Source organism: Lonchura striata, chromosome 7, assembly GCF_046129695.1.
Source record: "Lonchura striata isolate bLonStr1 chromosome 7, bLonStr1.mat, whole genome shotgun sequence".
Lineage (NCBI taxonomy): Eukaryota > Metazoa > Chordata > Aves > Passeriformes > Estrildidae > Lonchura > Lonchura striata.
In genome coordinates, this window is record NC_134609.1 from 25,686,419 (window position 1) to 25,714,079 (window position 27,661).

Consider the following 27,661-nt stretch of genomic DNA (forward strand, 5'->3'; position numbering starts at 1 on the left):
CACCACTTTCCTCTATTACGTATTAATTTTATTTCCAAAAGTAACTCTCATTGACTCATATAACCAGCAGTTTCTTTTGTAATTAGAAGCTTATTAGGTTGTTATTTACAGTGTAAGTGATCAATAGTTTTTACTCTGGATCAGACAGTGTCAAAGCTCTAATAATTGGTATTAAATGTAAGAGAGATACTGCAAACAAAGCAAACATTAAAAAAATCTTCCTAAAGTATATACTATACTGGGAGATTATTAAAATTCCCGATACTGGCTAAAATGTTATATGTGCTGAATACAAATGATATTTTACAGAAAGATTTGTGGATCAAAGATGGATTTAATAATCATAATGTTTAGGAATTTGTTTTGAAAGTATTTTTAATTGGATAATGGCAGACTTCTGAATTACAATGCTGTGCTCATTAGCATTTCAATAGGTTATACTATCAACTCCTTTTGACATAAAAGAATTTGATTAATTTTAAAAATCATGAATCTCATGATCTTTTTTCTGCTGCCACTAGTTTTCAGTAATTTGATTATCTTCTACAAGAAGAGCAACAGGAACCACATGGGCTTTGCTGGTAATGATGGTCTATATATCTCTTCTCCAAAAGAAGCTCTGCTGCCTTTGAAAGTAATTTTCAGTTTCTTATCAACACAGAATTAAAAAGTAATATTGTCCAATTTGTTATGTTCAGTGGCACAGAGTATTGTAGAATTCTATCACATGCAAATCGCTTTGAAACCTGTATTATCTGACCATAATCAAAAGTACATAAATGAATTTCAAAATTTATGAAAGTGTTTATTATTAGCCAAGAAAAATCTCAAAAGACGAACTCGTCAATAGGTTTAATAGTCTCTTAGCAAGATGTGTATTTTGCACACTCAAAACTCAATGCAGTTTATAAAATAGTGATTTCTACTTTATAGTTGTATTGCAAATGACTGGTCTGGACATTTCAGAACAGGACAGGGCATAATTGTGTAAGTCTCAGAGTAAATCTGTACATTCAACATGATGAACTCCTTGCTTGCAGAAGTTATCTTTGACTTCAACAGGAACAAAAACTGATTACTGCTGATCACTTAGACATAACTGCTTGTAACAGTCAACAAGCCATCACAGTAAGGTATAAAGACAGCCCTTAGGAGAAATGCTGCCTATCTGATGACATTTAAAGCTTTAAAAAATTCCTTCTAGATACTGCAGGAAATCATCGTGAGCCAGCGCAGGCTGCCAATGCCACTGAGTGGAACCAAGCCATTAAATCATGTGTATTGGTAACACTGCCATCCAAACCATTAAATTAATTTATGGAGCTGGTCTTGCAAACAGTTCATCATGTCAGCAATGCCAAGGTCTGTGGTAGGATCTACCAGTGTGAGAAAAGCCAATCACATGGGTACATGTGGATGGTGCTGCCTTGCAATTGGATCAATCATCCTTTTGTGTTGATTTTAGCAGTTCTAAGAAATAAAACGGTTTAAATGATATCCTACTACCTACCTCTTGTCCCTCTACAATGTTTTGATAAGAGAAGTAAGGCATGAAGTTCCTGTAGCTGTTTGATCTGGCATTATCAGGTATGTATAAACAGATGATGATGTTTTAGCAGAGCAAACAAATTGTATGTCATATTTTATTAAACAAAGAGTATAATAACTGGACTATATTATCACAATGGAAGCATAGAAGACCATAGACTGTACAGCTGAAACCCTGTAGCAATATTTGTTCCTCATATTTAAAGAAATGTATCTTTATCAAGCTTTCACAATGGCTGCATCTTGCTAATGTAAAGAATCTTCACTCTTGTTAAGGCTAGATGATTATAATTAAAAGATAAATGTACTGTTAGAAGGTTCTACGCCACACTCTATGAGAATTTAACAGAAAGACATACATTATACCTGTATGTGAATTATAATGGCTTCTCAGCAGGGAACGCAGAATCACTTACAGTACATAAACATTTAAAGAGGAAAATGCTAACACACTGGAAGAGTTTAACATCAGTAGCGATTTATCAAATGAAGAAGTTTCATAAAGTCCACTCTCTGGGAGAACATTCACCATTAGACAAAAGTCTGGCATCCTTGATAGTCTGAAGTTCAAACAATTTGAAAACCAAAACCATTCAATGAGATAAACAAGATTTTAAGAAAACCATCATCTTCTTTCTCAGGTAAAAGCCAGAATTAAAATAATAATAATTATTAAAATAATCCAACCAGGTTGCTTTACAGGCAAATTTACACACTGTCTTTTTAAAACACAGCATGCCCAAAAGCCTTTTGGGTTTGGAATGTAGCACTGCACCAAGTATTTCACAAAGCCTCTAAATATCACAAGAAGCTTTTTTTTAGAGAGAAAAAAAGAATAAAATTCCAGCTGACTGAGACTGTTCTAGCAGGAGTGCCTCAACTTTGCTCCCAGACCTGGAATTCCAGATAAACAACAGAGGACAGCAAACAGATTTTTTTTTTTTTTTTGACTTTTTTTTTTTTTTAACACGTCCTTTTGTGATGCAGCTACAAGAGAACTGATGAGCTTAGGGACAGAGAGAGTGAGAGTGCAAGTGCCATCAGGGTGAGCTGTGTGCTTAGATAGGAGCTGGTAGGAAGAGCCAGGGAATTCTCTGTGGATATGTGACTGGTGGAGACTCCCGCTGTGTTGTCCTTCCCCAGAGCGTTCTGCAAGACACAACACCTGCCTCGGTCACCATCATGACATTTTCATTGCAAAGCATTTAAGTTCTACCTCATGAAATTCATCTTTTGTTTGTCCGTGTCCCACCCACCACTGATACCTACGTATCACTCTCATTAATTGAATGATGAAAAGGGTATTAAAACATATATTGCAATGACAGTATTTTGAAATTAGTTAACACCAGTACTGCACACTTCAAAAAAGAGCAGAATATTTAAAAATTCTTACTTTAGCAATGGTTCCACATGTGAAAATACAGTATTTTTTTTAGGGATCTGTGTTTATAATGCCAGTTTAGCAAAAGCAGGATCCCTACAGAAACTGCACCTTCTGTACAGTCAAGAAAATGAACTTCTTTGACAAGTTATTTCTGGGTAACAATATATAAAATTTAATCCATGTGTGCAGATGATTAAATAAGTATCCTTGCTAGGTGCAATGGTGTTTACTATGGGATCTGCCTAAACATGCACCACACAGGCACTGAACTATAAAATCAGCAGAAGACACTCTGAACTTCTAAGTGAGATCATTCTTTAATGCATTATGATATTCACACACAACAAAACTGACAAGAGAAGCGTGAGGTAGTCCATGATAATCTTGACAGACTTGGAATGTCTTTTCTTATGGGGAGGCACATGTGCTGTGAAGTATCCAAGATCCACACTTACCTCATTAAGACAGAGCTCTGTATCTACAGATTCATTGGATTTTCGCTTCTTCTGTGCCTATGAAAAAATACACATTTTATTCCCTGTACAATTTATACTTCCAGCAGCATAAAGCACTTAGATAAATTTGCATCGGTTGTCATAATCCTATAATTTTGACAGCGATTTGCACATTATTAGCAAATAAACTCCAAGTGTAACTGTATGTTTTCCAATAACATTCACATTCTCATTTGAATTTACAGCAAAATTTTCAACAGTCAACTAAGGGTACTTAGTAATTACAATGATGAGTGCCATCAGCTGCAGGGAACATGTTATCTCTTCTATGGCCCTTAAAAATGCCACTGGACGTTCATGAGAAGAAATGAAATATGACAGTTAATAATTACCATAGTACCACTGCATATTAACAAATCATCCATGAGATACCTCATTTTAGGAAAATATATAACACAGGAGTATTTTATCCTTAATGATTCTCGCAATTTTCCCAACTATTATGATAAAAATATAAATATTATTTGAATATATGTCATGTTGCCAGAGAATCTCTTCTGCAAAGCTGCAAAAAGAACACTGACTCAAGCAAGAAGCATTTCAGGTGACATCATCCAAAATGGAAGCAGCAGTCTGCACTCTGTCCAGCAGCAGGAGGTGTTTAATATTTCCACTCCTCAAGTGAATAAATCTGGCTTGGGTGTTTTCTGCTTTTCTACAAGGGCAGGACTAATCCCCAAGGTGTGGAAGGTGCTCTCAATAAACAATGCTATTGCTGACTTGATCACTCCAGTGATTCTCAGTATCAATTTTTATCAAAGATTTTTATCAAATCTTTGCACATTCCAGAAACAAACCAAGCACCCTTTTATAGGAGGTAACTGTGCTAAAGTAAATCAGTTCTTATAAGAGAACTTGGGATTACAAAACTTCTGACTGCAATGGGCAGCACATCTGGTGCTTCCACCTGGATGTTTTGTTGGACCTGCAACTTATTTCCTGCAAAAAACAAAGATCTGGATCTCAGATTGTTGCATTCATTTTGCACTGCAGAATCTTACTGGTTTAGGCAATGATGGCCTGGACTAAAACTGATGTGAGAAGTGCTGAGCAGTCTAATTTTATGCCCTGAAAAATTCAGTTCCACATACTGCTATTTTATATCTGAGAGCCACTGGTTCTGCCAACAGATACAAAATAGTCTTTGACCTAATTACTGATTTTAAAATTCAAATGAAGGAACTGAACTTAATAGGAAACACATTCTCCACTTTTGATGATACATGAGCATGTTTCAGACAACTGAAAAAGTTGTCTGTAAACAGCTGGGATTTAAGAGAAAGACAGCTTAGCCACAGTAATAATACATACTGAATATATGTGGATCATTTTTGTATATATGACAAAATAATAGCTCAATTTACTCATAAACACCCTCCACAAAATTTCCTTCTTATATACCCTCTCTACTAATTTGTACTATTAAAGTGGTTATGGTAAGCATAAATTTAACTGTCTAAATGGAAAAAGAAACACCTAGAAGTAAATTTACAACAAAAAGAAGCATCACAGTGAAGTCTTCATGCGTGTTTGTAGTGAATAGCAAACTTCTTTAAGAGGCAACTTGGTATCTGTCAACTCCCAAATGGCTGGCTCCAAGGAGGCAGGTAAAGAAGGATAAGCCAGATTTAAATCCTGATATTCTTATGTCTGTAACACCCATACTACCTTGAATTGGAATATGAGGCTTCAGATAAAGCCTCTGGATCAGAGGTTCAGATCCTGAAGGTGTAGGCTGTAAGGATCATACAAGCCTCTTATTTCTTAGTCTGTCACTTCTTGCTAAATTTTCTATTCCCACATGTGTCTGTTTATTTGAAACACTGCTTTGCTCTTATAGCTGCTGTGGATTGATAGCACTGTGCTAACTACAGGTCTACACCTGGTAGTCGGTCTCAACACCAAAATCAGAATTTATGTGCCTTTTGTACCATGTTTATCAAATGAGTAAAGAGAAAAACATCATTATTTTTGCCTATATGCAGTAAAGTCTTCTTTTACTTCATTCAGCCTGAAAACAATAGAGTGCAGCAGCTAAAACATACTCATGTTTGAGAACACTATTTTAAGGGTAAAATAGACAGCTAGGAAAAAAAATCACCATAAAAAATCCTTTTGATAAACATCTAGTTTTCATTGGGAAGGTGATACTTCTCTGCATCCAGATACTTATTGTAGGTATTGTAACATCAACAACACTTATTCACATGCATTCTCTATTAAAATGTCCTCCTCTCTTAGCAGTGAAAAGCAATTTTAATAATCAGGCAGGCTTTTCCCTTATCAAAACAGAAAGGACAGTATCTTCTATTTAAAAATACAACAAAAATGCAACCTTTTATTGGGAGGAAGAGAAACAGAAAGAAAAAATTGTCATTCTGAGGAGGAGATGAGACATTGTATGCCAAGTTTCAAATTGGAAGAGTACATTTTTAGTGTTGAGTTATAAACCTGTGAGAATGGGTTATAATGGAAATACTGGCATAGGCTGCACTACTGAAATACAACAGTGCACCACTAAATCACAAATAATGGGATAAAAAATCCAAACGTACATGTTGAAGAGAGTGCTTTAGTGAATGTCCTTTACTTACAACCAAAGGGGAAAATTCTTCCTGCCCTGTCTTGGGCAGAAATAGCTCTGCACCTAGCAGAACTCACTGTTTGTGCTACAGTGAGTGAACACCTGATTAGAGATTAAAAAATAAAAAAAAATTAAAAATTAAAAAATTAAAAAAAAAAATAACTATCAGAGTTTAGAGGTTATGCTGATAGCCCTGGTGGAAATAGACCCAGACTGAGGGACGTGCATTTGAATTAAAGAGGATACCCTCTGCTGTCAGATATTTACTTTCTAACATCTTCCATTATCCTAAAAATTGAAACAAGAGAAATGAGTGTCCATCACGTACAGCTGCAGACAATTCTGGAATAACTGCACCATCACTTAATTTGGGAATTGAGAGTTTTTCATTATGCAAGATGCCAAAGATTCACTGCCAATCCCATCTCAGGTATCCAGCTTGCCTACCAAACAGGCAAGAAGGTGTTTTCAAATGTTCTGGAAGTACCTAACTCCACAGGAGTAAGAGAGCACACACAAATGGCTAAGTTGTCTGCATTCAAATTTGTATTATTTTAAAATTTTAATATAAAGCTGTTTATCTGGTGACAAAAAGATCTATGGGGAGTCCATCATTAACTAAAAAAACAAGCAGGGCTGGGCTGATAAAAATGATGATATTAAAAAACAGTGAAGGAAAATCAGCTTAAAATAAGTGGCTAACAAAGATGTATGAGTTCTTTCCTACTGAGGAAAAATAGCATTTGCTAATGACTTACTTAATGACACACTGAGCTGTGACATATCTCAGTCTGTAAAACAAAGTTACATAAATGGGCTGACACTTACTCCAGCTTTGCAGGGAATTGTAATTCATTAATGTGAGCTACTCAGGCAAAGCTGCATCCATACAGCCAACAGGCTTGACCTCACTTAAGCTTTTATGTTTTCTAAAAGTGAATTCCTCGTTTCCCAGAGAATCTCCTCACTGTAGCAGCACAAGCAATAGATGATATTTAGAGATAATTGTATTTAAGCACCTCCTGATGAGCTACAGTCTTGTGTCTGCTATTCACATACAAGACTTGTTTTGGTCTCAAAACCCTTTAGTTTTCAATATCAGAACTAAAATATTGGTCTTGGTCAGGGGTTGGTAGAATAACCAACAGCATGTCCAGAAAAAAAAAAAAATTCTCATTATGAGAAGAAAAATTTTACTTCTTTCTTTCCTAGAAAGAGAGTTAAATCAGGGTCAGCAGATGACGTAGTGATTTTCTGAAAAGAAAAAGGAATATTGCTTATAGAGATGTTTCTCCTTCAGAAGACGCTGTGGACCTCCATGTTTCCTTCTGATCCCAATGCATCCCAAATGAGTTTAACTGTATGTCCCTAATTAGTCTTCTCCTGTCCTGCACCTAATAATTATCATAAGATCCTCCTAAAACAGCTCCCTGCTTTCCATCCCCCAAATCCCTCTGGATCCATCCTTTGCAGACACTACAGCCCTGAATTTATACCCAGAAATGCAATCTTGCAATTATTCATGCAGCTTTTGCAAATCCCAGCACTGCATGGTTAATAAAAGCATTAAACACTGCAGCAGTGTCTCACCAGGAGTCAGTGCACACATTTATGGCTTGTCACCCAGCAGTATTTTTATATGTTCACTCCAGCATCAATTTCTGCTACTCAAAGCAAGGAAAAGTTCTGACTGGGGATGTCTCCAAATGGATGGAGGTGAGCTTCAATGTGAGGGAGGGAAGGGAAGGAGCAGGATGTGAAGGAGCTGAATGCATTGCTCTGAATGCAAACAGGCAGAATGAGCACCCAAATTCAGAACCCAGCCCCTTTCTTCAGCTACCCACTTTGGGCTTTATGGAACGCATTGCTTGGACAGGGAGAGGCAACAGAAGCATCATTAGGACAGATATCTGCTAGGTAGGCTGTTTATACAGCTGATTTTAATGAGTGAGCCCTTGTCCTCTCCTGAGATCCTGGTTAGTTATGCCCATATTAACAAGCCTTTCTGAGGAGGAGGGACAAATCTCCCAGAATGCCTTCTTCAAATGACCACACTTCTAAAGTAGCTATAACAAATGAGTGTTTGTTCTTTTTGTTCTTCTCCTGTGTTGATTAGAGAGATTTACTATGCAACTAACCTGCTTTCGCCAACAGCAGGACACAAACAATAAGCAGAGAAATATACAGACTGTAAAAATGCAATCAGTTTAACTCTTCTGTGCTCACTAAGTGGATGGTGCATCTATCACAACTGACAATAGTATTTTCTTGTTAGCACAGGAGTTCTCTGCTACACTGGAGTATAATTACTTTCAACAGGGAAGATAGAAAAGTGTGGGTTAGAGACACAGGCTACTGAAATAAAGACCCAATTCAGCACGGGGTAATTCTGAAACCCATAGCATCCAGCCAGAGTGCAGAGCTATTTAAGCTATAAAAACAAGCAGCTCTGCACTGTCCTATAACAAAGCAGCCAGCTCTTTTTTCTGCTTTGTTTTTTGGGTTGTTTTTTTTTCCCTCTCTGCTGAATCAACCCTCAAGACACAAGCTCGGGGCAAGAAATTATCAGTTGTCATTCTGCATAAAAGCACTACAGATCTGTCATGACACTTTGTGGAGAGAAGAAAGTATCTTCTAGAAACAAGCATCATGAAGACATTACTGGAACTATGCTCCAGAGCTACACAGATAACACCCACCACAGAAAGAAGCAAATCACAAGATTTTCAGCTGAGACACATTAAATAAAGTAAACCAAGCATCCCCTGCTGCCCAAATATGCACTGGGAAAACACACACTGAGGGGATTTCACAGCATTCCCCTTATCCCTCAACATTAATAAATTCTTGCTGGATTTGAGGACTTAAACATGAGAAATGAGAAACAGAGAGCAACCTTAAAGCAGGGCAGTTTGTTTTCTGGCCTGGAAAGAGAAGGTCTATAGGAATCCTTTGGAAGAGGGGCTGGAACAAAGGTAGGTCCTTGTTGTGCTAAAGCCAGCTTGGCAGCTCTGCAGGCACCAAGGAGGGAGAACCACCCAGTCCCTCTGGCCAGGGCCAGGTGGGCTGGAACAGCATCTCCTTCCCAGACTGCAGAGGAATAACAACTCAACCCAGCTCTGGTCTCACAGACACTGCAGGCACTTGGGGCTACTGATAGATGCAGATGGAAACACACATGGCAGCAGACAGCACTTCAGAAATATGAGAAATGGGCAGAAGAGTTTATAAAGGTGTATAAGGACAGAGGGAAAACTCCCTTCAGCTTCTTCGATTTGTGGATTATTAGAAAATTTGATTGAAGGGGTAAGAATTGGAAGTAATCCTCCCAAAATGACCTGAAAAGAGTGTGGAAGGAAGGAAAGATGGTCTGTATGATATTAATTATTGCTAAACCATTCCCAGATCCTTATGTTAATAAACATGAGACCTCATTAAGCTCCATCTCTCACTGCACTTATTTGGCTGGGATAACATGGCACCAAAATTGCCTAACAGCAATCTTAAAGGTTTTATAAAAAACAGATCCTATCAGAAACACCAAACTGATCAAACAGCTTACAAGGACCAGACACAGAGATCTTCAAATATTTATTTCAAGCAATTAGTTTCCTAGTGAGCACAGCACAAAATATGACACCCAGCCAAGACAACTGAGCTGACTTACCTTTCATGGCAGTACAGTAACTTGCTAACAATTTTGTTTTCATGTTCAGTCATTCATTTAGATGAGTAAAATGAATTTCTATAGTCCCAGATTCTTCCTTCCTATTTTTAGGGGATATTATGCAATTCTCCTAATATGGTCTTTTTATGGATTTGCTGCAAGCAAATATTTTTGCATTGAGAAAGGCAGAGGAGGAAACAGAATACTAAAAAGCAGAGACTGAGTAAGTTTTATTAGGTTAATATCTCAACATCTATGGGCTGCCTAGGTTGTTGAGTTTTTTCTTTAGTTATAAAATTATATATCCACGTAATCCAAAGTTAAGTTGTTTTGCATTTTATCATTAAAAAGCATTTCTCAAGTGATTCACCACAGAGATCAACCCATGGACAGCAGGAACAGGTAGCATCTGGCTGCTGCACGCTGAATAGCACCTGAAGAAAAACTGCAGGAACACAAAGCCATTGCAATCCAAGTTAAAAGTCATACTCAGCTCTTAATTTAGAGGACAGGTAAGTAATTGAAGCACAAGAGATCCCACAACACCTCTCCAGCCTGGGGCGTGTGGCCTCACGTGTCCAAAGACAGGAACAAAGCTGTTCAGCTTGGCAGCAGGGGAAGATGCTGCCTCCTGGATTAGCCACAGTCAGAGCAGCACAGAGCTGCCCTGTGCCATGAGCCTTGGGAAGAGGCACCCACCTGGATGTTTCTCCCCCTCTCAACCCTTAAATTATCAGGCTAGCCCAGAGATCGGAGGCTTTGAGGGGAGGAATATCAGGAGATGGCAAAGATTTCCAAAAGAGGCTCTTACCCTGCGATGTATGTTGGTCCAGCTCTCTTTATTCTGTGATGCCCAAGGGAAAGAGCGGGGCAAAAAGAGGACGAACAGGAAAAGTCAGGGGTTTATTTAGGCTTAGCTCTCTGCCAACCCTGTCAGGGCAGGAAGGAGAGGTCCAGAGTTATCTTATCAGTCACAGGGGTCCTGGGGAATGGGGAAAAGGCATGTCCGAGGTGCAGTAACTGCGCCTCGGACATGCCTTTTCCCCATTCCCCAGGACCCCTGTGACTCTGATCAGATAATGCCATGCAGGACGAAAAGATGGAGCAAACAAGGTCAGGCTCTGCCTCTGTGGCCAGCAGCAGGACCAGCGGTGCTGCTCTGTGGTTGTCAGCTGGAAGGGAAGAGATCAGGCAAGCTTGCCTGAACACCAGCCTGAGCCTCAGCATGACAGGAAGCTTCCCTTCATGCCATGCCAACTCTGGTTTTCTGAGCACTGCCCTCACTCAGAAATTTTAAAAGGGAAGGCAAAGGAATGCCCATGAACATCTGCTTTTTGTTAAGTGCCCCAAAATGTTCAGGACTTTCTATTAACAACATGTGTATGCACGTGTGCATCGTGAGTACTGGCAAGGTTACACAGAGACAAGAAACACAGAGAGCCTTAAAAGGGTGAAAACACTTCAGGTAAAAAGTGACTCTTTTTAACTAACAGTGAAGTAGCCTTGCACAAAAAGGTGAAATAAACCAGTTATCTGAGCACCCACCCATGCCCTCCCTGCCTCCATTTAGTTTGCACATTTCAAGCCCAACATATTAATTTCCACAGTTGTGTGGAGGTGTACCCAAGTCCCACTAAACCATGGCATGATTCAGAGGACAGTTCTTTTCTTTTAAAATAATCCACTCTTAAACAGCTGTGATTTGGATTAATTAGTGAATTTCGCATATTTGGCGCAATCTGCTCTCCACAAGTGCCGCTGAAATAAAAAATTAAAGCATTCACTCCCTTCTCTAATCCTGTAGCTGAATTTTGCAGGTGCACAGATGCATCCTTAGAACTGGCAGGGCTGCAATTGCAGTGAACTTGCTGCAGTACTTGTCTCAGTTCCTTTCTAGCACCAACAATACCATTTAGAATAAAAATATAGAAAACTTTTCTTTTTTCAATAGTGGAACCAAATAGAGCAAGGTGAATATTAAAAAAAACCCCAGGTTATGGTGTATTGTGGCTTTGATAGGCAGCTATTCCTCAAGAATTTAGCTAGAACCACACACATAACGTGAAAATTTTCACCCAAATAATTAATGTTTTAGGTTTTTTTTAATATGAAATGTAAGACAACTTCAACTTTAAGCATAGCTGCTAGCAATGTCTATAACAACCTATTTTTATTTTCATTAGAATAAAAGCCTTTAGAAGTCTGCAGAAACACTACTAGCATTCCTGTCTAATTATTCTGGAGGCATTTTAATTTCTAAAAAAAAAGTTAATAAGTTTCACACAATTTGGATTACTGGCATTTTATTTTCTAATACAAGCATATTTTTCAACAGATTTAAGTCATGTCTGAAAAAAAAAAAAATCCAATTGGTCTCATCCACAGATCTCCATTAGCTAAGCTAGACCTTGGTTTGTCCTGTCAGTTTCCTAAATGTTATTAAAAGACCCCTGCAAAATGGATCTCAAAACTCAATACTTGTGAGAGACTTTGATGTAGCATCCAACATTCATTCTCCCCTTGATGAAGTGAGTGAGGGAAAGAAAAATCACCCCTTCTCAGAAATACTATCAGTGAAACCCTGACAGTAATATTCTTTAATGGGTTATCCTACAGTGGACCATATTTTAATGGATGGCATTAGAGTGGCCTTCCTAATATCCCTGATTTACACATGAATGATGCTCTCACAAACAGCCACACTGTAATTAATGAAGCTATTCAAAAAAGTACAGAAACTCTTCTAAGAGATCTCTGCAGAATCATGGCATTATTTGAACAGTGCCTTACTTTTACTGCCCTGATCCCACCACACCAAGAGGAATTTCTCCAATTGCCAGGCAGTGTCAACTGGAAATCAAAAGCAACTTCCTAATATCATCTGCATATATGGCCTGAAATTTGAGAAGAAGTATGGAGTTTTTTTTTCCATCACTGAAAAAAATTTCTAAAGACACAAAAAAATACTATGAATGTCAGATGTTTACCAATTATAACCCTACTAAAACAAAACAGTACCTATAATGACCAGATTATGCAAATGATTACCAGATTATGCAAAATTGTATTCACAGGGTATAATCCTTCTTTGTTTTGTCCTACAAACTCTTCACAGAAGGACAGAAGGCTCAAATTTATGTTTATGTTTCATAAACTGGAAAATAGAAGCAGATGAATGCTAATATTGTCAGTAATGCAGATCAACACCACTTTGGGTATATTTTGAAATGTTTCCATACTAAAGTGGAAGTAGCTTTAGAAGCTTAGTTGTGACTAGTCTGCCTACTTTTTGAAGAATTATATTGTGGTAGACTGGATAGTTCAGGGGATTATTAATGGGACATACAGACTTAAATTCCAAGGTAGCTTGTTTAATGTGACTCAGGTCAATACTGACAACTATTCTGTAGTAGTTTTGAAAGGAGGAGGTGGTTTTGAAGCACTTCTCTAAGCAGGACAGGTTCAATGCACAAAATTGACACTAATTTGCACCTCAGGCAGTGCACTTCATCAGAGACTGAGGAATTAATGGGGTATAGGTTTATAATGTCGCAAAGCACGTAGGATGTTTTTCTATGCCCTTCACTTCCTTTTCTCTGAGATGAGCTGCTGTGTTAAAAAGGGACAGTACCACTCTAGCCTCAGATTTTTCTAAACTACTGCAAACACTACAAAAATCTTGAAGGTGCCTTGTGCTACCAAATTTCAATATCCTTTGGTGGAACTCAAGAGAGAGAGATTATAAGATTTCACCTAGAAAAACATCTTAGGAGTACTATCTGAAGAGAATTTTGATTGATGATGGTTGGCAGCAAATATTTCCTTGGGTGCATAATGGTTTTATTAATAGTTCTGGACTGAGCTGAAGCAAGTAGAAAACAGACCAAGTGAGGGGTGTTTTTCTGTGATCTACCTACTCAGATGCATCTAATCCCTCACTAGCATCAGCATTGTCTTCCTAGCAAGTTTCAGTGTCAATACACTGCCATCGAGTATCTAGAGAGGAGGCATTAAAAAAAATACAATTGTGTGTGTACCATAGCAGCAGCCTGGTTTCTTGTGTTGCTCCTGCCTACAGACCAGAGGGTGGAAAGCCACAAGGATGACAGCACTGCTAGAAACGAGGGATGGGTGTGATGCAGACAGTACCTACTGTGTATTAACATATGCTACTGTGTATGGACACCAGTGCTGATACTGCACTACTGGCTGTCAGAAGTGAATTAAATGAAGAGATGCCTTGTTCAGTGGCCAAGACAGGCTAAGCCTCTCTAGTGCTTGAGAGCAGCATCCTTAGGAGGGATGTGGGATATCACTGTGCTGCTCCCAGTCCGTGGCTGCACAGGACATCCCACTCTGAGGTGCTGTGCACAGCTGAATGGGGCTGTGCTCCAGCAGGCTCTGCTCACAACCAAGGGCAGCAGGTGATGAACCAGGGCCTGCAGACCACAGATGTGTCTCGCTGCTGTGGACATGATGTGGAGCTGAAGCTTTGCCAGTTGCTCTCTCAATGTCCATGGAACATCAGAGTCCAGCCCCCTCTTACAGGGACAGCCAGCACGACTGACATTTTAGGGTCTGTCCCTGTGACATGTGCCCAGTTCAGCTCCCAGAGAGCAGAGCTCTCTCTCTCACTGAGGACACTTACCAAAGAGCTGCACTGATAATAAATATAACATGAGCCACCAGCCTGAAGGTGAAAAGCCTCTGCTTAATTAATTATTCCTAAGTATTCTCATTAAGCTGTTCTCTGTGTATAGACAGACTGTGTTTTTAATCTAAACCTGTTTAGTTGTGCCCTGAACAATCTGAATTTCTTCTCTGCATATACCCATGACTGAGTCCATAGGAATAATCAGGAAATCTTAATCAAAATTAACATGGGCTTGATGAGAGCAGGATTCTGAAAACATTTGCAAGAATTTCTCAAAGTTCAAAACCACTATGAAAAAAGGGATAATTATTTTCCACTGCATTTGCATTGGATTCTGAAACTGTATACAAGCAGCTAGGTCCCTGCAGGAACAGACCTCTAAATTTGCCCTGAGAACCAGACAACTGCAGTATGTATGTGACTGAGGTGTGCAGAACAGCACTCCAACACAGTAATCACTATAGACCAGTCAAGATACATGCAACTGTTAATACACCACTTTTTCTGCTAAGAGTAAGCCTTTGTAAAAACCATACTGGACACTGTTCATCAGGACAGTTCTGATCAAACCATCTTTTTTTACATTTGTGCAGGCACAAATTTAGGAACGGGTTCTCACAGATTCTTGTAACTGCTTTGCTTTCGTCTGTGCACACATGATTTATATGCCCATTTACCCAACTCGCTGCACAAATTAGGTACTTAGGGCTGTAGGTAGCTTTTTAGAGGATGCCTGTACATGTCTTATCTGTCACGCACATAAAAAATCCAAATGCACACATTTCAAATCTGAGGATGAATTCAGAATGTTTAGGGTCATGTGGTAATGTGTAACTTGCCTTGAATCACAGGTTTCCTGAGGCTTCTGAAAATGCCAATCTGGAAAACTATAGCACCATGTAATGCAGTATTTAATAAATTACTGCCTGAATACCTAATTCTGTTTTAAGAAAGACATGAGGGAGGATAATCCTGTAACTCTTTAGGAAACATGCTGAGCGAACCTATGAAAAATATTCTATGTTATGCACATCAGTCTATTTACCTGTGACTCGTAAAAAGAGCTAAACACGCAGGAGGGCTTAACCTGAGGTGGGATTATTTGGCCAAGTCCACTGACTGGGAACAGGATTTGGTGTGAAACAGTCAGGCTCTCCTCCAAAGTACTGACTAAAAGAAACATTTTGATCTCCTACTTACTTTGACGGCAAGTTGAAATGGGTGCCAGTGTCTCATGCTCCGCAACTCAACAGCAAATTGAAAGATACTGTAGAGGAGATGGTTTGATGCAACATGAAGATCTATTATTCAGGTAAGATAGCTGATTAGGAGTCATGGGCATAAAAGTTGGAGATAAAGGGTGTGATTTATTGCCAATATTTGATTACTAATCTACACTGAAGACTGTAAGTAAGTAAAATGAGCAGACAGCGAACAAAAATTTCTCTTCAGCTCTTTTGTTGTCATTTTTTTTTTCCATTAAGAGTATAGATTAGCTGATTTGGTTAAAAGATTGTATTTAATTTTCTGTCCTATAACTTGGTTTGATTACTTGAAAAATTATTGAATGCTATGGTAAAGGTTCCAAATTTTAGCTCTTCAACATTGTAGTATTTTTGCAGGTATGCTGCCTCATCAGCAACGTATGGGTTTGAATGATTACTTATTATTGCACTCTGATTTCCACTGGGCTTTTCTGTATTTCATTTGCTGGTGGTAACACAGAAGAAATTATTCCTAAAAAGTCTTCTTTATTATCCCTGAAATGATTTTGATCATATCTGCCACATGGCAACTGAGAATCTGGGTAGTTTATTTTTCAAGAATGTTAAGTCTCTGGGTTACACAGAAATATCAAAGAATGGTGTGCATACATGTAAGGGGTAATGGATAATTACAATGCACACTTAAGGATAATTGCAATATACACAACTATGGAGTTATTCCCTTTTTACAAGTGTATAAACAAAAGGAGAATTTGATTAGGTCGTGTGATTGCCTCTTTAAAATCAAATTACTTTATATGCATAAACATACTTCAGGTACTTGGGTTTACTGTTGGCAGAGGAAGGCAATGTATCCTCTTTAATCAAGGATAAGGAAACAGGGTTGATTCAGACATTTTACCCAAATCAAAATGCAGACTTACTCCAATCTCAGTTGCAGCCCAGTACAGCCACAATCTCCCTCTGCCCTTCTCCACTGTGCCTTCTAGGGCAGCCCAGCCAGAGATGGCACAGAGACTACTCCAGTACCATACAGCCTGTAGATTTTGGTGGTTTGCTTTTTCCCCCCCCTGAATCTGCATTTAGCCATTAAATCGTGAGAGGAAATTCAGAAAAATAACATAAACAAATTTCATAGCAGATCTATGAGGCAGCTGAGTATCCAAACATTACAAAATGGATCTGCAAGAAGAAAGGACAAAACAACCCAAACCACAAGGAAAGAAAACAAACAAACAAAATGCACACAAAAGCAAAACAAACAAACAAACCAAACAAAAACAGACAGGAAAAGGATCTAATGAAGACTAATAGCTAACTGGAAGTGATGTTTCAGATGTGGATATGCCAGTGAGCATAAGACCATGAACTCTAATCGACCCTTTCCTCTAGGATTAGACAAAATATGATCAACCACTTGTCCCAAAAAAGGTTTGCTGTGCTCTAGGAAATAGATAGCTCCTCCATGGAAATAACGTGCTGATCATTAAGATAGTGTCCAGTAGTGTCTGCAAGACTTTAAGCGCCATGAAGGATGACAAAAAAATGAGAAAATTATAGCACAATGTGAATGTGGTTCCCATCTGTGAGCTCTTATCTACCCACTCATACACCCAAAGGAGTCACAGAAATCTCAGGGAACAGCACTTTTGGGAAAAGACCCTGGGGCAGGCAGCCCAACACCCCTACCCAGGATTTAGGAACATTTCTCCCAACTCTGGGCATTTCAGGGAAGATAACCAGAGACAAGGCAAAGCCCTACACCAGGACTGTGCACAGCTCATCAGGTCCTGCTCTGTTAGTGAGCCTTCCCCTCCAGGGAACAAGGAGATTGTACAACAAATTGCTGCCCTGCTCCCCAAAACTCTCACCCCACTGCACCATCCCCCTCTGAGAGAGAGAGGGCAGGTAATTCATAAAACTCTATGCATTTGTGACTAAAATGCTCCACTGTCCACAAATTTCCAGCCTCCACAGTCATTTGTCCTAAGCCACCATACCACAAAACGAAATTGTCAATACCACTTCAATAAAAGTGTTTAAAAGCACATTTCAATTATAGAAGTCTTGTGAAATCCTTCTGCTTACCTAGGAAAAAACAGTTCTTTGCAAAAATGGCAGAACTAATTTTTATTTGTTAAATTTTGATCTGTTCTGGTAACTGCTGAGCTATTTTCATACCTTAGCAAGAAACATCTCTCTATTGACAACAGTATTAATTATCTCATATATTTATATCTGATAAAGCCTTTTACTTCGGTTTTCCTAATGAATCTTTGTGGATTTTTTTTTTTTTAGGCTAATCTAATGCATTCACATAGTTTATAACAGTAAAGTAGTTACTATTTCTGAAGCACTCAAATACACTATGTGGTTTTCAGAACAAATAGAGGCTGTAAGGTGATAGCTGCAATGAAGTTAACAGCAATTAATTGAGTTTTTAAGACCAAGACTATCTTTTCATTATGAATTTCTGGAATAACTAGTATGATGGGATTTGGGTCTAAAATACAGACTCCTCAAAAGCTAATCCTGTTAAGAAAAAAAAATAAAAGAGTATTCAAGATTTCAAGGCTTCTGCTCTTGATTGCAAGGCTTCTACTCTTGATTTCTGTTCCATTAAAAACCTGGTGGAAACATCACTTTTGCCTACTCTTGCTTGGGAACATGCAAGCCTGCTGGCATAGCCAGAGCTTCTTTCACTCCAGCAAGTACAGATGGGAGCAGAGCCATGACTAAACCCTAATATTTGCTAATAGCAAACAATATGTCTTAAACAAAGCACTTTGTCAGGCCCCATAAAGGCACAATATATTCTGAACTCTTACTTCCAAAGACAATATGATTAAACATGTACCATCGCAATGCAATGACCTAGAATTTTTATTGGTAGTAGTTATGCCTTAAAATTAATTTACAATACTGTACTCCTTTTTATGGCTGTTTTTTGCAGACTATAGTGAGCTATCTGTTTTAAAAGGGAAATACATGATGGACTAGGTGTTTGATTGAGAACTAGAGTTGGCTGACATTAGGAATACCTTCAATATGATAAAGAACCACATAAAGTAATAACAAGGACTATGAATAGTTTGATTTGGCTTATCTGATGTGATCCAATTTTCTGCTTCTCGTTTATTCTAGCACTTTGTATTTCTGTTGTATTATTCTAAGAGGACACTCATGTGAAACATGGAAACAACTGTAGCTTAGGGGAACATTGCAAATGCAAATCTGCTTTTAGTAGCAATAATTTTCAAAATTCTTTCTGAGGATAAAAACTAAAATCTGCCAAAAAAAATTTCAATTTTCTGTAAAAGTGTGTAGTACAGTTTCATAAAGATGTATTTTTTTAAGTCGTTAAATTGGTTTTTAGTAACCTCATACTCATTTTCAATTGAACAATTATTAAACTATAAAACAAAATTGCACCAATTCCTAAAACTGTAGTCTGGAGTTTTACAGTCTGCTATAAAGTGCTGTATTATTATAATACACTAAAGACACTCAGACTATTAAAACTTTTTTTTTTTAATGAACCATAAAATATTTTATCATTGATGAAATAATTCTGAAGTATTATGCTCTTCAGCAGTATACATGCACAATATTTTGGTCTCATGAAAAGCATGCTAATCAAAAAAAACCACAATTTAAACTGTAATTCTAATATGCAACATAAACCATGTCACTGTCTTTCAGGAACAGGCGTTTATTACACCCAACTTCAAGTTGGGTGTAATAAAAAATCAGAGTGTTGATCATTAAATGTAAGGTACAGTCTTACAGAGAGATCTCCATGCCAAAGAGACTGAGTGTTAAGCACTGGTGATAACAACAGAGATGTGATTACTTTCCTGTTGCAAAGTTTTAGCCTTTATTTCACTCCACAAATCATAACTGATCTTATAAGGAGGCCTGATGTTAACTCAGAAGTTCAACCAAGCCTGGTAAATGAAAAGAATTTTTTCCTGGCTGCTGATGGCTGATGTCTCACAGCAGCACTGACAGTGCTATGATGTGTCTGAGCTATTGGGTTTGATCCATGGCTACATCCTCACACTGTTCCTCTCCATTCAAAAGGCAGGCAAAGGACTGCCTGCACTTAGACATTGATCAGCTCTATGAATCACATCTTTAACTTCAGCAGGATTTTAACAAACTTGAAAACAACCTATCTTGTGGGGTCCTGAAACTCTTTGGCACAGAAGGTGAAAAGCTCGGTCATGCTCTGAGTGGGAGCACCCACAGGACCATACCATGAACACACACAGGTGTATGGGCACATTCCCTGCAAACCAGCCTGTGGCACTGGGATCCCCTGTCTGCACAGCGAGGCAGCTGGGCTGGGGCTGCTTTCCTGCCAGAGAACACCAGGAGTTCCACACAGACTGAAAACCCCAACGTGTCTCCAGTATGGTCCGCTCACCTCCTCTGGATCTTGCAAGAGTCATGCAGTAAATGCCTACAGTCTCAGGGAATTGTACATCCACACTTTCTGAGGACCCACTCCAGCATGGTGCTGAAGAAAACAAGGATCAACCTTGCTGAAACCAGTGGCAATGAAATCAATGGACAAAGCAGTATCTGTTGTGACAAAACAGAATTTCATTTATTGCTCCCCAAATTAGAAGTGCAAGACTAAAGATGAAACTTCAAGTTAGCCCTGGCTGTCAGATCCTAATCTGTATACACAAAGCACTCAAGACTTCTTTAGGTAAAAGGGACTTGCCACTAAAACAAATTAAAGACATTGCTTTTTTAGCAGAAAAGCTGCCAGTAAATGTTCTTGAAATCACTTGTACCAGCAGGCTCTCCCCATTATGCCAGCTAATCCTGGAAATACAGGAGGTAGATTTAAATCTTTTCATAGAAAACATTAAGTCTTTTTTTTTTTTTTTCTCTTTTCTTTTGGTTCTGGCACAGCATTGAGAGTTGCATATTGTTGTCCATCTTTTGCCCCAGACTGTATCTTTCTGTGTAGCTGGAATGCCCATAGGAAAAGGTCCAAGCAGGATTTTGCCAAGGGATGGAGCAGACAGAGCATTGAAAAATCAATGCTTTTATGTCACAAAAAGTTTAAGGGCTGTGTGAGGGATGGGGGAAAGAGTGTGCCAGGTGTATGGGTGAGCTAACAATGGTGCTCAGGGGATAAACCAGGCTTTGTGTCTACCCCAGGGCTCCATCTCAGCAGTTGTGCCATTCCCTCACCTACACACTGCCTGTGCTTCCTGCTTATGTTCACCCACCACCAATTACCAGCCTGTGGAGATCCACACCTGCTGTGTCCTGATCCTCAGAATGCTACACTGGAGCTTTTAACCCTCTCCAAACATCCACATAATGCTTTCGAATAATGACATTTAGCACCTGGGAAGCAACAGTAAGCAGTTGTAGAGGGTACTTAACCCAGCAGATTAGCAGCTCCCTGCACAGTGCTGAAGATCTGCATGGCAAAAGCAGAATCATTTTCACTCTCAGTCATATTAAAGTCCTGCTCTCCTCAGAGTAGTGTGAGCCCTCTCGCCTGTTTTTTGTCCTAGGATTCACCATTATAAATATTTTTTAAAATCACAACTATTATGTGAATTTGTGGAAGAGCAGTTTGCATCATGACCCACGTCTGCTATAAACACTCGCTAATTTTACATGCAAAAAGAACGAATTGATATATTTAAATATCCAGATTTCTCTTTTCCCATGCTCCTCACAAAATATTTGATATTTTCAATTTCTATCTCATACTTTTTAAATTTTGCTGCTGAGAGCACAGCATTTACATACTGGACTTGTCTTCAGTCCAAAGGGTCATGTATCTCAATTATATCTGTCCATTGCTACATTCTTCAAAAGCACAAAAATCTTAGTTTCTCTTTGAATGCTGAACATCCAAGGCAAGAGCAAGACATAATAAATATAGGAAAACAAAGTATGGAGCTAGCTAGCAAGACTCTGATGCATACATGTATTTAAATGTCCTTAACCATCTTGTCTTTTGCAAAACATCCTTTAAAATATTATAGAAAACTGAGTGTGGAAGTCTGGGTTTTTTATTTACCTCTGCAATGACCTAGGACCAACTGGTCTAATCTATCACGAGGTTCATTTCATTATCATCCTTCAAGTCCATCCATCTCTCCTAAATGCAAAGGCAGCCTTTTTTTGAAGAATACATGGTGTGAGTACACATCCAAACTCATTCTTTTGTCCCTTTCAAATAATCTAACATGATGGTTCAGGCAGTGGGGGTAGAACATGAGACTGGAAGACCAGAACCATTTTTTGACTGGCACACTGAATGCAAGCTATGACTGAAAATGAAGGATTAACATATATGTCAGTTAAATAGAAAACATCAGAGTGAAGCCACCAGAAAAAAACACTGGGTTGGCAATTACTTAATAAAATCTGCCTGTATAAGGAACATACTGTTGGGATTTATCTTCCTTTTTGTTCTCAAACCAAGACAGTTCACAATACTTTATGTTATTTTTATGGTGCTGAGAATTCTCCGCAAGATGTCAAGCACTTCAAATATACTTAAATTTAGCATTTTGTATAAACCTAGCTACTACTATTTACTTTGTTTAGCAAATTCTGTTAGAAGTCAGGTTCATAAAAAGAGTTTAGAGGATTCTTGAATAAATTAAGCATCTTCCTGGCAAAGATAGAATGCTGATTTGAGGGACAGAAAAAAAGAATATCTTACACAATCTGTGCATATGTAAACATAAAGTAAGCAGATATCAGAAATAAACACTTTGTAAAAATGTAAAAAAGAGTATCTTACACAATCTATGCATATGTAAACATAAAATAAGCAGATATCAGAAATAAACATTTTGCTGTATCAACCTGAAATAAGACAATACCCCATAATAGGATGAATTGCAAATTCTCATAGCAATAAGTTCAAATGCAGAACAACTTCTAAACAGCATCACTAAAATAAACATTATTTTAAATTCCAAATCTTCAACAGGTTTTTGAAGTAAATATTGAGCACAGGTAAACAAAAAATATCTTGCATTTTCTTCAAGCATTCACCACCTTTCTGATTCCCAGGTTTGCTTGTGCAGGTGAACATGGCACAGCAACAAATCCATGGGTGCACTCCTGCTCATCCTATGACCATTCTGAACAAGTCAGAAAGAAATGTATCAAAAATTGCTCAGGCAGTGGCACTCCTGGCAGATTGGGTTAGTGCCCTGTATTTTACAGCCCCGGGAGGTTGCTATTTGCTCATTTCTGTGGCATATTATACTAATCAATCACTTCCTGCTCTTTCTTCCCTTGCTCTATTTCTTTCAATGACAATTTATACTAATCAATCACTTCCTGCTCTTTCTTCCTTCTGTATTTTTAAACCCACTAACTAAAATATGCAGCCGCTGTTGCATCTCAACGACCACTTCCTTAGCCCTCCTCTGCCATTGTCCTTTTGTGCCGAGACTGATGTTTGTAATTTGACTTTTCATAGTGTTCAGGCTATATTGCCTTTTAGAAACCTTTCAGCTCAGATGCTAAGCATTTGAAAAAGCTTTTGGCTGCACTGGTTCATGTTTTGAAAATATCACAAAGGCATATTTTCATGGGGGGAGAGGCTCAGAATGAATACCCTTCTCCAAGTGCAATATGAATACCAGTTCTTTTATAAAATTTGCATTAGGGTTTAAGTCTCACACGCAAAGTGGCACCATACTGTCCAGAAAACATAGGTTTCTTTTTAAAAAATTGTGGGCTTGTTTTGGCTCTGTTCGCAAGTTACTTTCTGAAAAATGCATTAAAATATTAGAGCTTTGTTCTTTCTGCTTCAGTTCTGACAGAAGGACGTGGTAGGCATAGAATATTGTGCTTCAATATTCTTCAATATTCAAGAACTGCTTGGTCCACATAACTTCAGTGACATTTTAATGCAGACTTTATCTACAGTTTCTGCCAAAACACCAGAGATCATTTATTTAAAGGAACCTATTTTCCCTATTAATCTTCATTTCTTGTACCAAGTACATCAGGGGGTACGCTTGAAGTCACAGTACAGCTTTAAACCAAACTCATGTGGGATGTGACTTCAAAATGCCACCGTAACAGGAGGAAGGACAAGGAAGAATTTAAGTCATTTTCAAAACACAGGAACATCTATTCAGGCTTAAGGAACATTTGCAATTTCAAGTGAATCCAATGGGATTTGTGATCACTTGCCATTTCTTCAGTTCTTTATTTATTATGTGTACTTTGGTAGCATCTGGAGGCCTTACTCTGCAGGGGGCTGTACAAACACTGAAGGAAAAAGTGATCTCTCCCATAACACAACTTTTTAATACAACATGAAGTGACTCGGTATTATCCCGTCAAGGTCTTGTTCTAAATGTGAGATATTCTAAGTTTCAGGTTTAAAAGGTTGTGTTTCTTTCAGCATATTCTATTTGGTTAAATGACTACTGCAAATAGCAATATATGCCTCTAACTGTCTCTCTTATGAATACCTTACAAAGCTTAAATAGTAATGAATGCACAGATGAAGAAAAACAGAATTAAAACAGAAGGACCAAAACTCAGCACCATCTATCATTAACCCCCTATACTTTGTGACTCTGTAATGTCCCTCATGTTGATGCAGACATAATTTTCCAATGCAAAATAGATGCAGGAACTGGAAAAGGATGAAGGAGAGGAAGCAGCACAGGAAAAATTAAGAAGCAAAACATACTTCTCAGAAATAAAATATTTCTGGTTCAGTAGACATGGAACTATTTAATATAAAGAAAAAAAAGTGTTTTTTTTTTAATAGGAAATGAAAAATCATTGCTTTAACAGTGAAATCCAGAAATACAGAAAAATTTATCTTAATACCAGCTGAGACCTTAAAGCTTGGACACTTATATTTGTGTCACATAGCAATTTTCTTTCTGTAAAGACAAAAATAAACAGGACAAGCTGATCTATCCCTGCTTGACCTAATTTTCTATTTAAACCACCAGAAACTTTTACAGCCTGATTCCAATCTGGCCTAAGGATGGTTTCATTTTACATTTCCTACTGCCTTCTTCCTGCCTTGATTTTGCTGTCTTCTCCTGCCTGAGTCCTTCATCTTTCAAAGAGCTGCAAAAACTATCTTCAGCAAGTGGTGAGCCTCTAAATCCAGAATCAATGATCCACTATCAACGGCCTAATTTAAGTGTCAAAGAAAATCACTACAGCCATTGGCCAAAATCACATCATGACCTCGACCTCAGTTCAGGAGAGTGCCTGATTCAAAATAGTTTTATCTCTGTCCACTTTCTTCAGTGTGTAGCTTGCAGCACCATATGTTCTATAATATCCAGGACTACTTAGCCAAAAAACCTTCTTGAGTTTAATGCCAATAACATAAGAAAGAAGGCAGCAGGACATGCTAGCTCACATTAAGGGTTCCCTCTGAATTAGGAGTACTCAAGGGATTAATTTAATCTGACATATCCTGGCAGGATTTGGAGAGTGCCACATTCATATTCAAACCTGTGATAAGAAATTAAATACCATCCCCTGTTTCTGAGTCAGCAAGGCAATAAAGTCCACTTTGAGATATGCAAGTTCCTGATTTAAAATAAGAGTGTCTGACAGCTCACAACATGTACAGCTTGTAACTACACCATGGGAATAAACAGATATTCCAATTTAGGCAGGCATCTAGTTAGGCAGTGCAAGACTCCTTGACAGGTATCTATGAAAAACTTTCATTTATGCCAACAAGAAGTACAAAAGTCTCTTACCTGCAGGTTTGCACATGCTGGTGAATCATTGTGGGAGGGTATTTCGTTGTTGGTGGTCTCTGACCCTGTGTTTTTAAGTCTGGAAGCTGTTGTAGTTGTGGCTGTAGTGGTCTGTACTGGTAAGATTGGCTGCCAGACATTCACATCAGTGCCATTGCCAAAGGCCTGAATTGCATTTTCTGTGAAAATAAATTACAGGCAATTTTCTATTTCTAAAAAAAAAAAAAAAAAAGGCAAAAAGCAGAACTGAGTTGTTTTTTATTGCCATTATTATTATTATATTTTAAATGTCTATTTGTAGAAACTCAATTTTATGCTGAAAAATGTGTCTTAATTTTGAACCTATCAGAAACGAACTGAAAATCTGGGGTCACATAATTATTTGGTGCAGCCTCTTCTTTGTAATGTTTCCAGTAATTCTTGACAGAAGCTTTAGGACTTACCATAATCATATTTATTACCATCCAAAAGACTCAAAAATTTACTTTCAAGATTTTAAAAAAAGTTTGAATGTCATGTCCTAATTCAGGCAGCTGAAGTTAGACAGCAAAGTAAAAACAGAGAACAGGATAAATATTTATTTCTACATCTTGTTCTAGTAAAACTAATATGCCTATAACTACAAAATAGTTTAACTACGGCAATCTTTTCCTTACCATTTTCAATCAAAATCTGCATAATTGGGTAAGGGAAACATGGTTAAACTAAAACTTTAGAATATAAAAGTTAAAAAGCTTATCACAGTTTCACAGGATTAAAGAGTGTGTTTATAGCAAGAGTAAATTGGTTGGAGGTTTTTTATAAACAAACAGAAAAACAGTTCTTAATCAGGTCTTTGGGGATTCAACAAGGATTTGGGGATTTCTTATTTCAAATTCTTTGTACAAGAAATCAAACAATTTCACTGGGGACTAATATGTGGAAGTTATTAACACTTCTTCTCAGTGCCATTCCTTGCCTTATAAAATAATTTACATGTAATTTTCTTATGAAAAAGATGTATTTTGTTCTGATATTCATTCTCAGAAGTTCAAGATGCAAAGAGAAGAACTTGTAAAAAGCACCAGAATAAGCTGCATTAATAGAGACACAGTGGGAAAAACGATATGGTAAGGTTTCTTGTGTTTCCCTGAATAAGGCAATATAAAAAGCAGTATTTCCTAAAACCACAGTAACTCTTTGTTTCTACTGTTGCAAGAATGGTCATAGAAATACCTGCAATCCTTCCAGTTTTCAAAGTAACAAGCAGCCTTTACAATTAGTCTTCAATTATTTAATACAATCATTTTTGATTATCTATGAGTCCCTTCCAATTTGAGATATTCTGAGTCTATGACAGAATCACAGAACTGTCTGGGTTGAAGGAACCTTTCAAGGTCTTCCAGTCCAACCCCCCTGCAACGAGCAACTTCAACTAGATCATTGTTGTAAATGCCCCAAATAACAGGTTTATTTTCCATTTTGAAGGGAAAACAGACTAGTAAGAAATTCCTAGATTCTTCCTACCGTGAAAAAAGAACTTCTTCTGTTGTATAAAAGAAGTGGGAAGGATTTTAATGACATTTTCTCCAGGTAATGGAAGGCTCACTAATGAAAACAAAAATTTTTTGAAATTCCTATTTTATGTGAAAGACAAAACTTTGTAGAAAATCCAGAAACACTTTTAATTTCTTCCTGAAGAAGACATTATCTTGCAGCTAGGATGATATAATTTATCTCCCAGTAACCTCCAATGTCTTTGATCTGTCTTCATTAATGCTTTTGTACTGATGGCAAAAGAAAGGACAAGGAATCGCTCTGTCTTTATGTTCTAAAAGGAACCTGCAACACTCTAGAAATTAATACATTCAAAAATTGATAAATCTGAGGTACTGCAATAGATATAAATGGCAACTGCCATTAGTCTTGAAGAAGGTCTGGTGGCATATTGTCAAATTTTACCCCTTGTAAAGTTTGAACTCTTTTCTCTTCTTCTTTTGTTAAATGACCTTGAGTAATTGATTTGTTCTTCCAAAGCTTAATAAATACTGTACCACAGAGCAACTCAGGTCTTTGTGCACAGACCTCCCTGTGCCTTCATTGCAGTGCTGCCTCCTGAGAAGCTCAATGGGGATTTTCAGACCCTCTAGTAAAATACTGAGCCCTGCCCTAGCATCAGCTCAGGTCTCTAGGGCTGCATGGGCCAGTCTGGATCACTGAGCTCATTTATTGTTTTGGAGAAAAGCAATGATGTCTGCTTCTTTGCATAAGCTGATGAAATGTGACTTTTAAAACCACTTTTACCCTCAAAACTCCTTTTGGAAGCCTATTTCTTAATTTTAGTCTGAT

The 27,661-nt window shown here is 38.0% G+C and overlaps 1 protein-coding gene across 2 annotated transcripts in view; it reads right to left on the minus strand.

Annotated features, from left to right (window-relative positions):
* Positions 1 to 1,629: 1,629 nt before the first annotated feature.
* The window catches only part of GFRA1 (GDNF family receptor alpha 1), a 130,840-nt gene continuing 104,808 nt past the window's right edge, over positions 1,630 to 27,661 (minus strand). For both annotated transcript variants that reach the window (XM_021537273.3, XM_021537272.3), the window contains exons 7-9: positions 25,334 to 25,512; positions 3,391 to 3,447; positions 1,630 to 2,697 (exon numbers count right to left, since the gene is read on the minus strand). In XM_021537273.3, the coding sequence (XP_021392948.1) occupies positions 2,536 to 2,697; positions 3,391 to 3,447; positions 25,334 to 25,512 (398 nt within the window). In that variant the 3' untranslated portion in view covers positions 1,630 to 2,535. The remainder of the gene's footprint in view (positions 2,698 to 3,390; positions 3,448 to 25,333; positions 25,513 to 27,661) is intronic.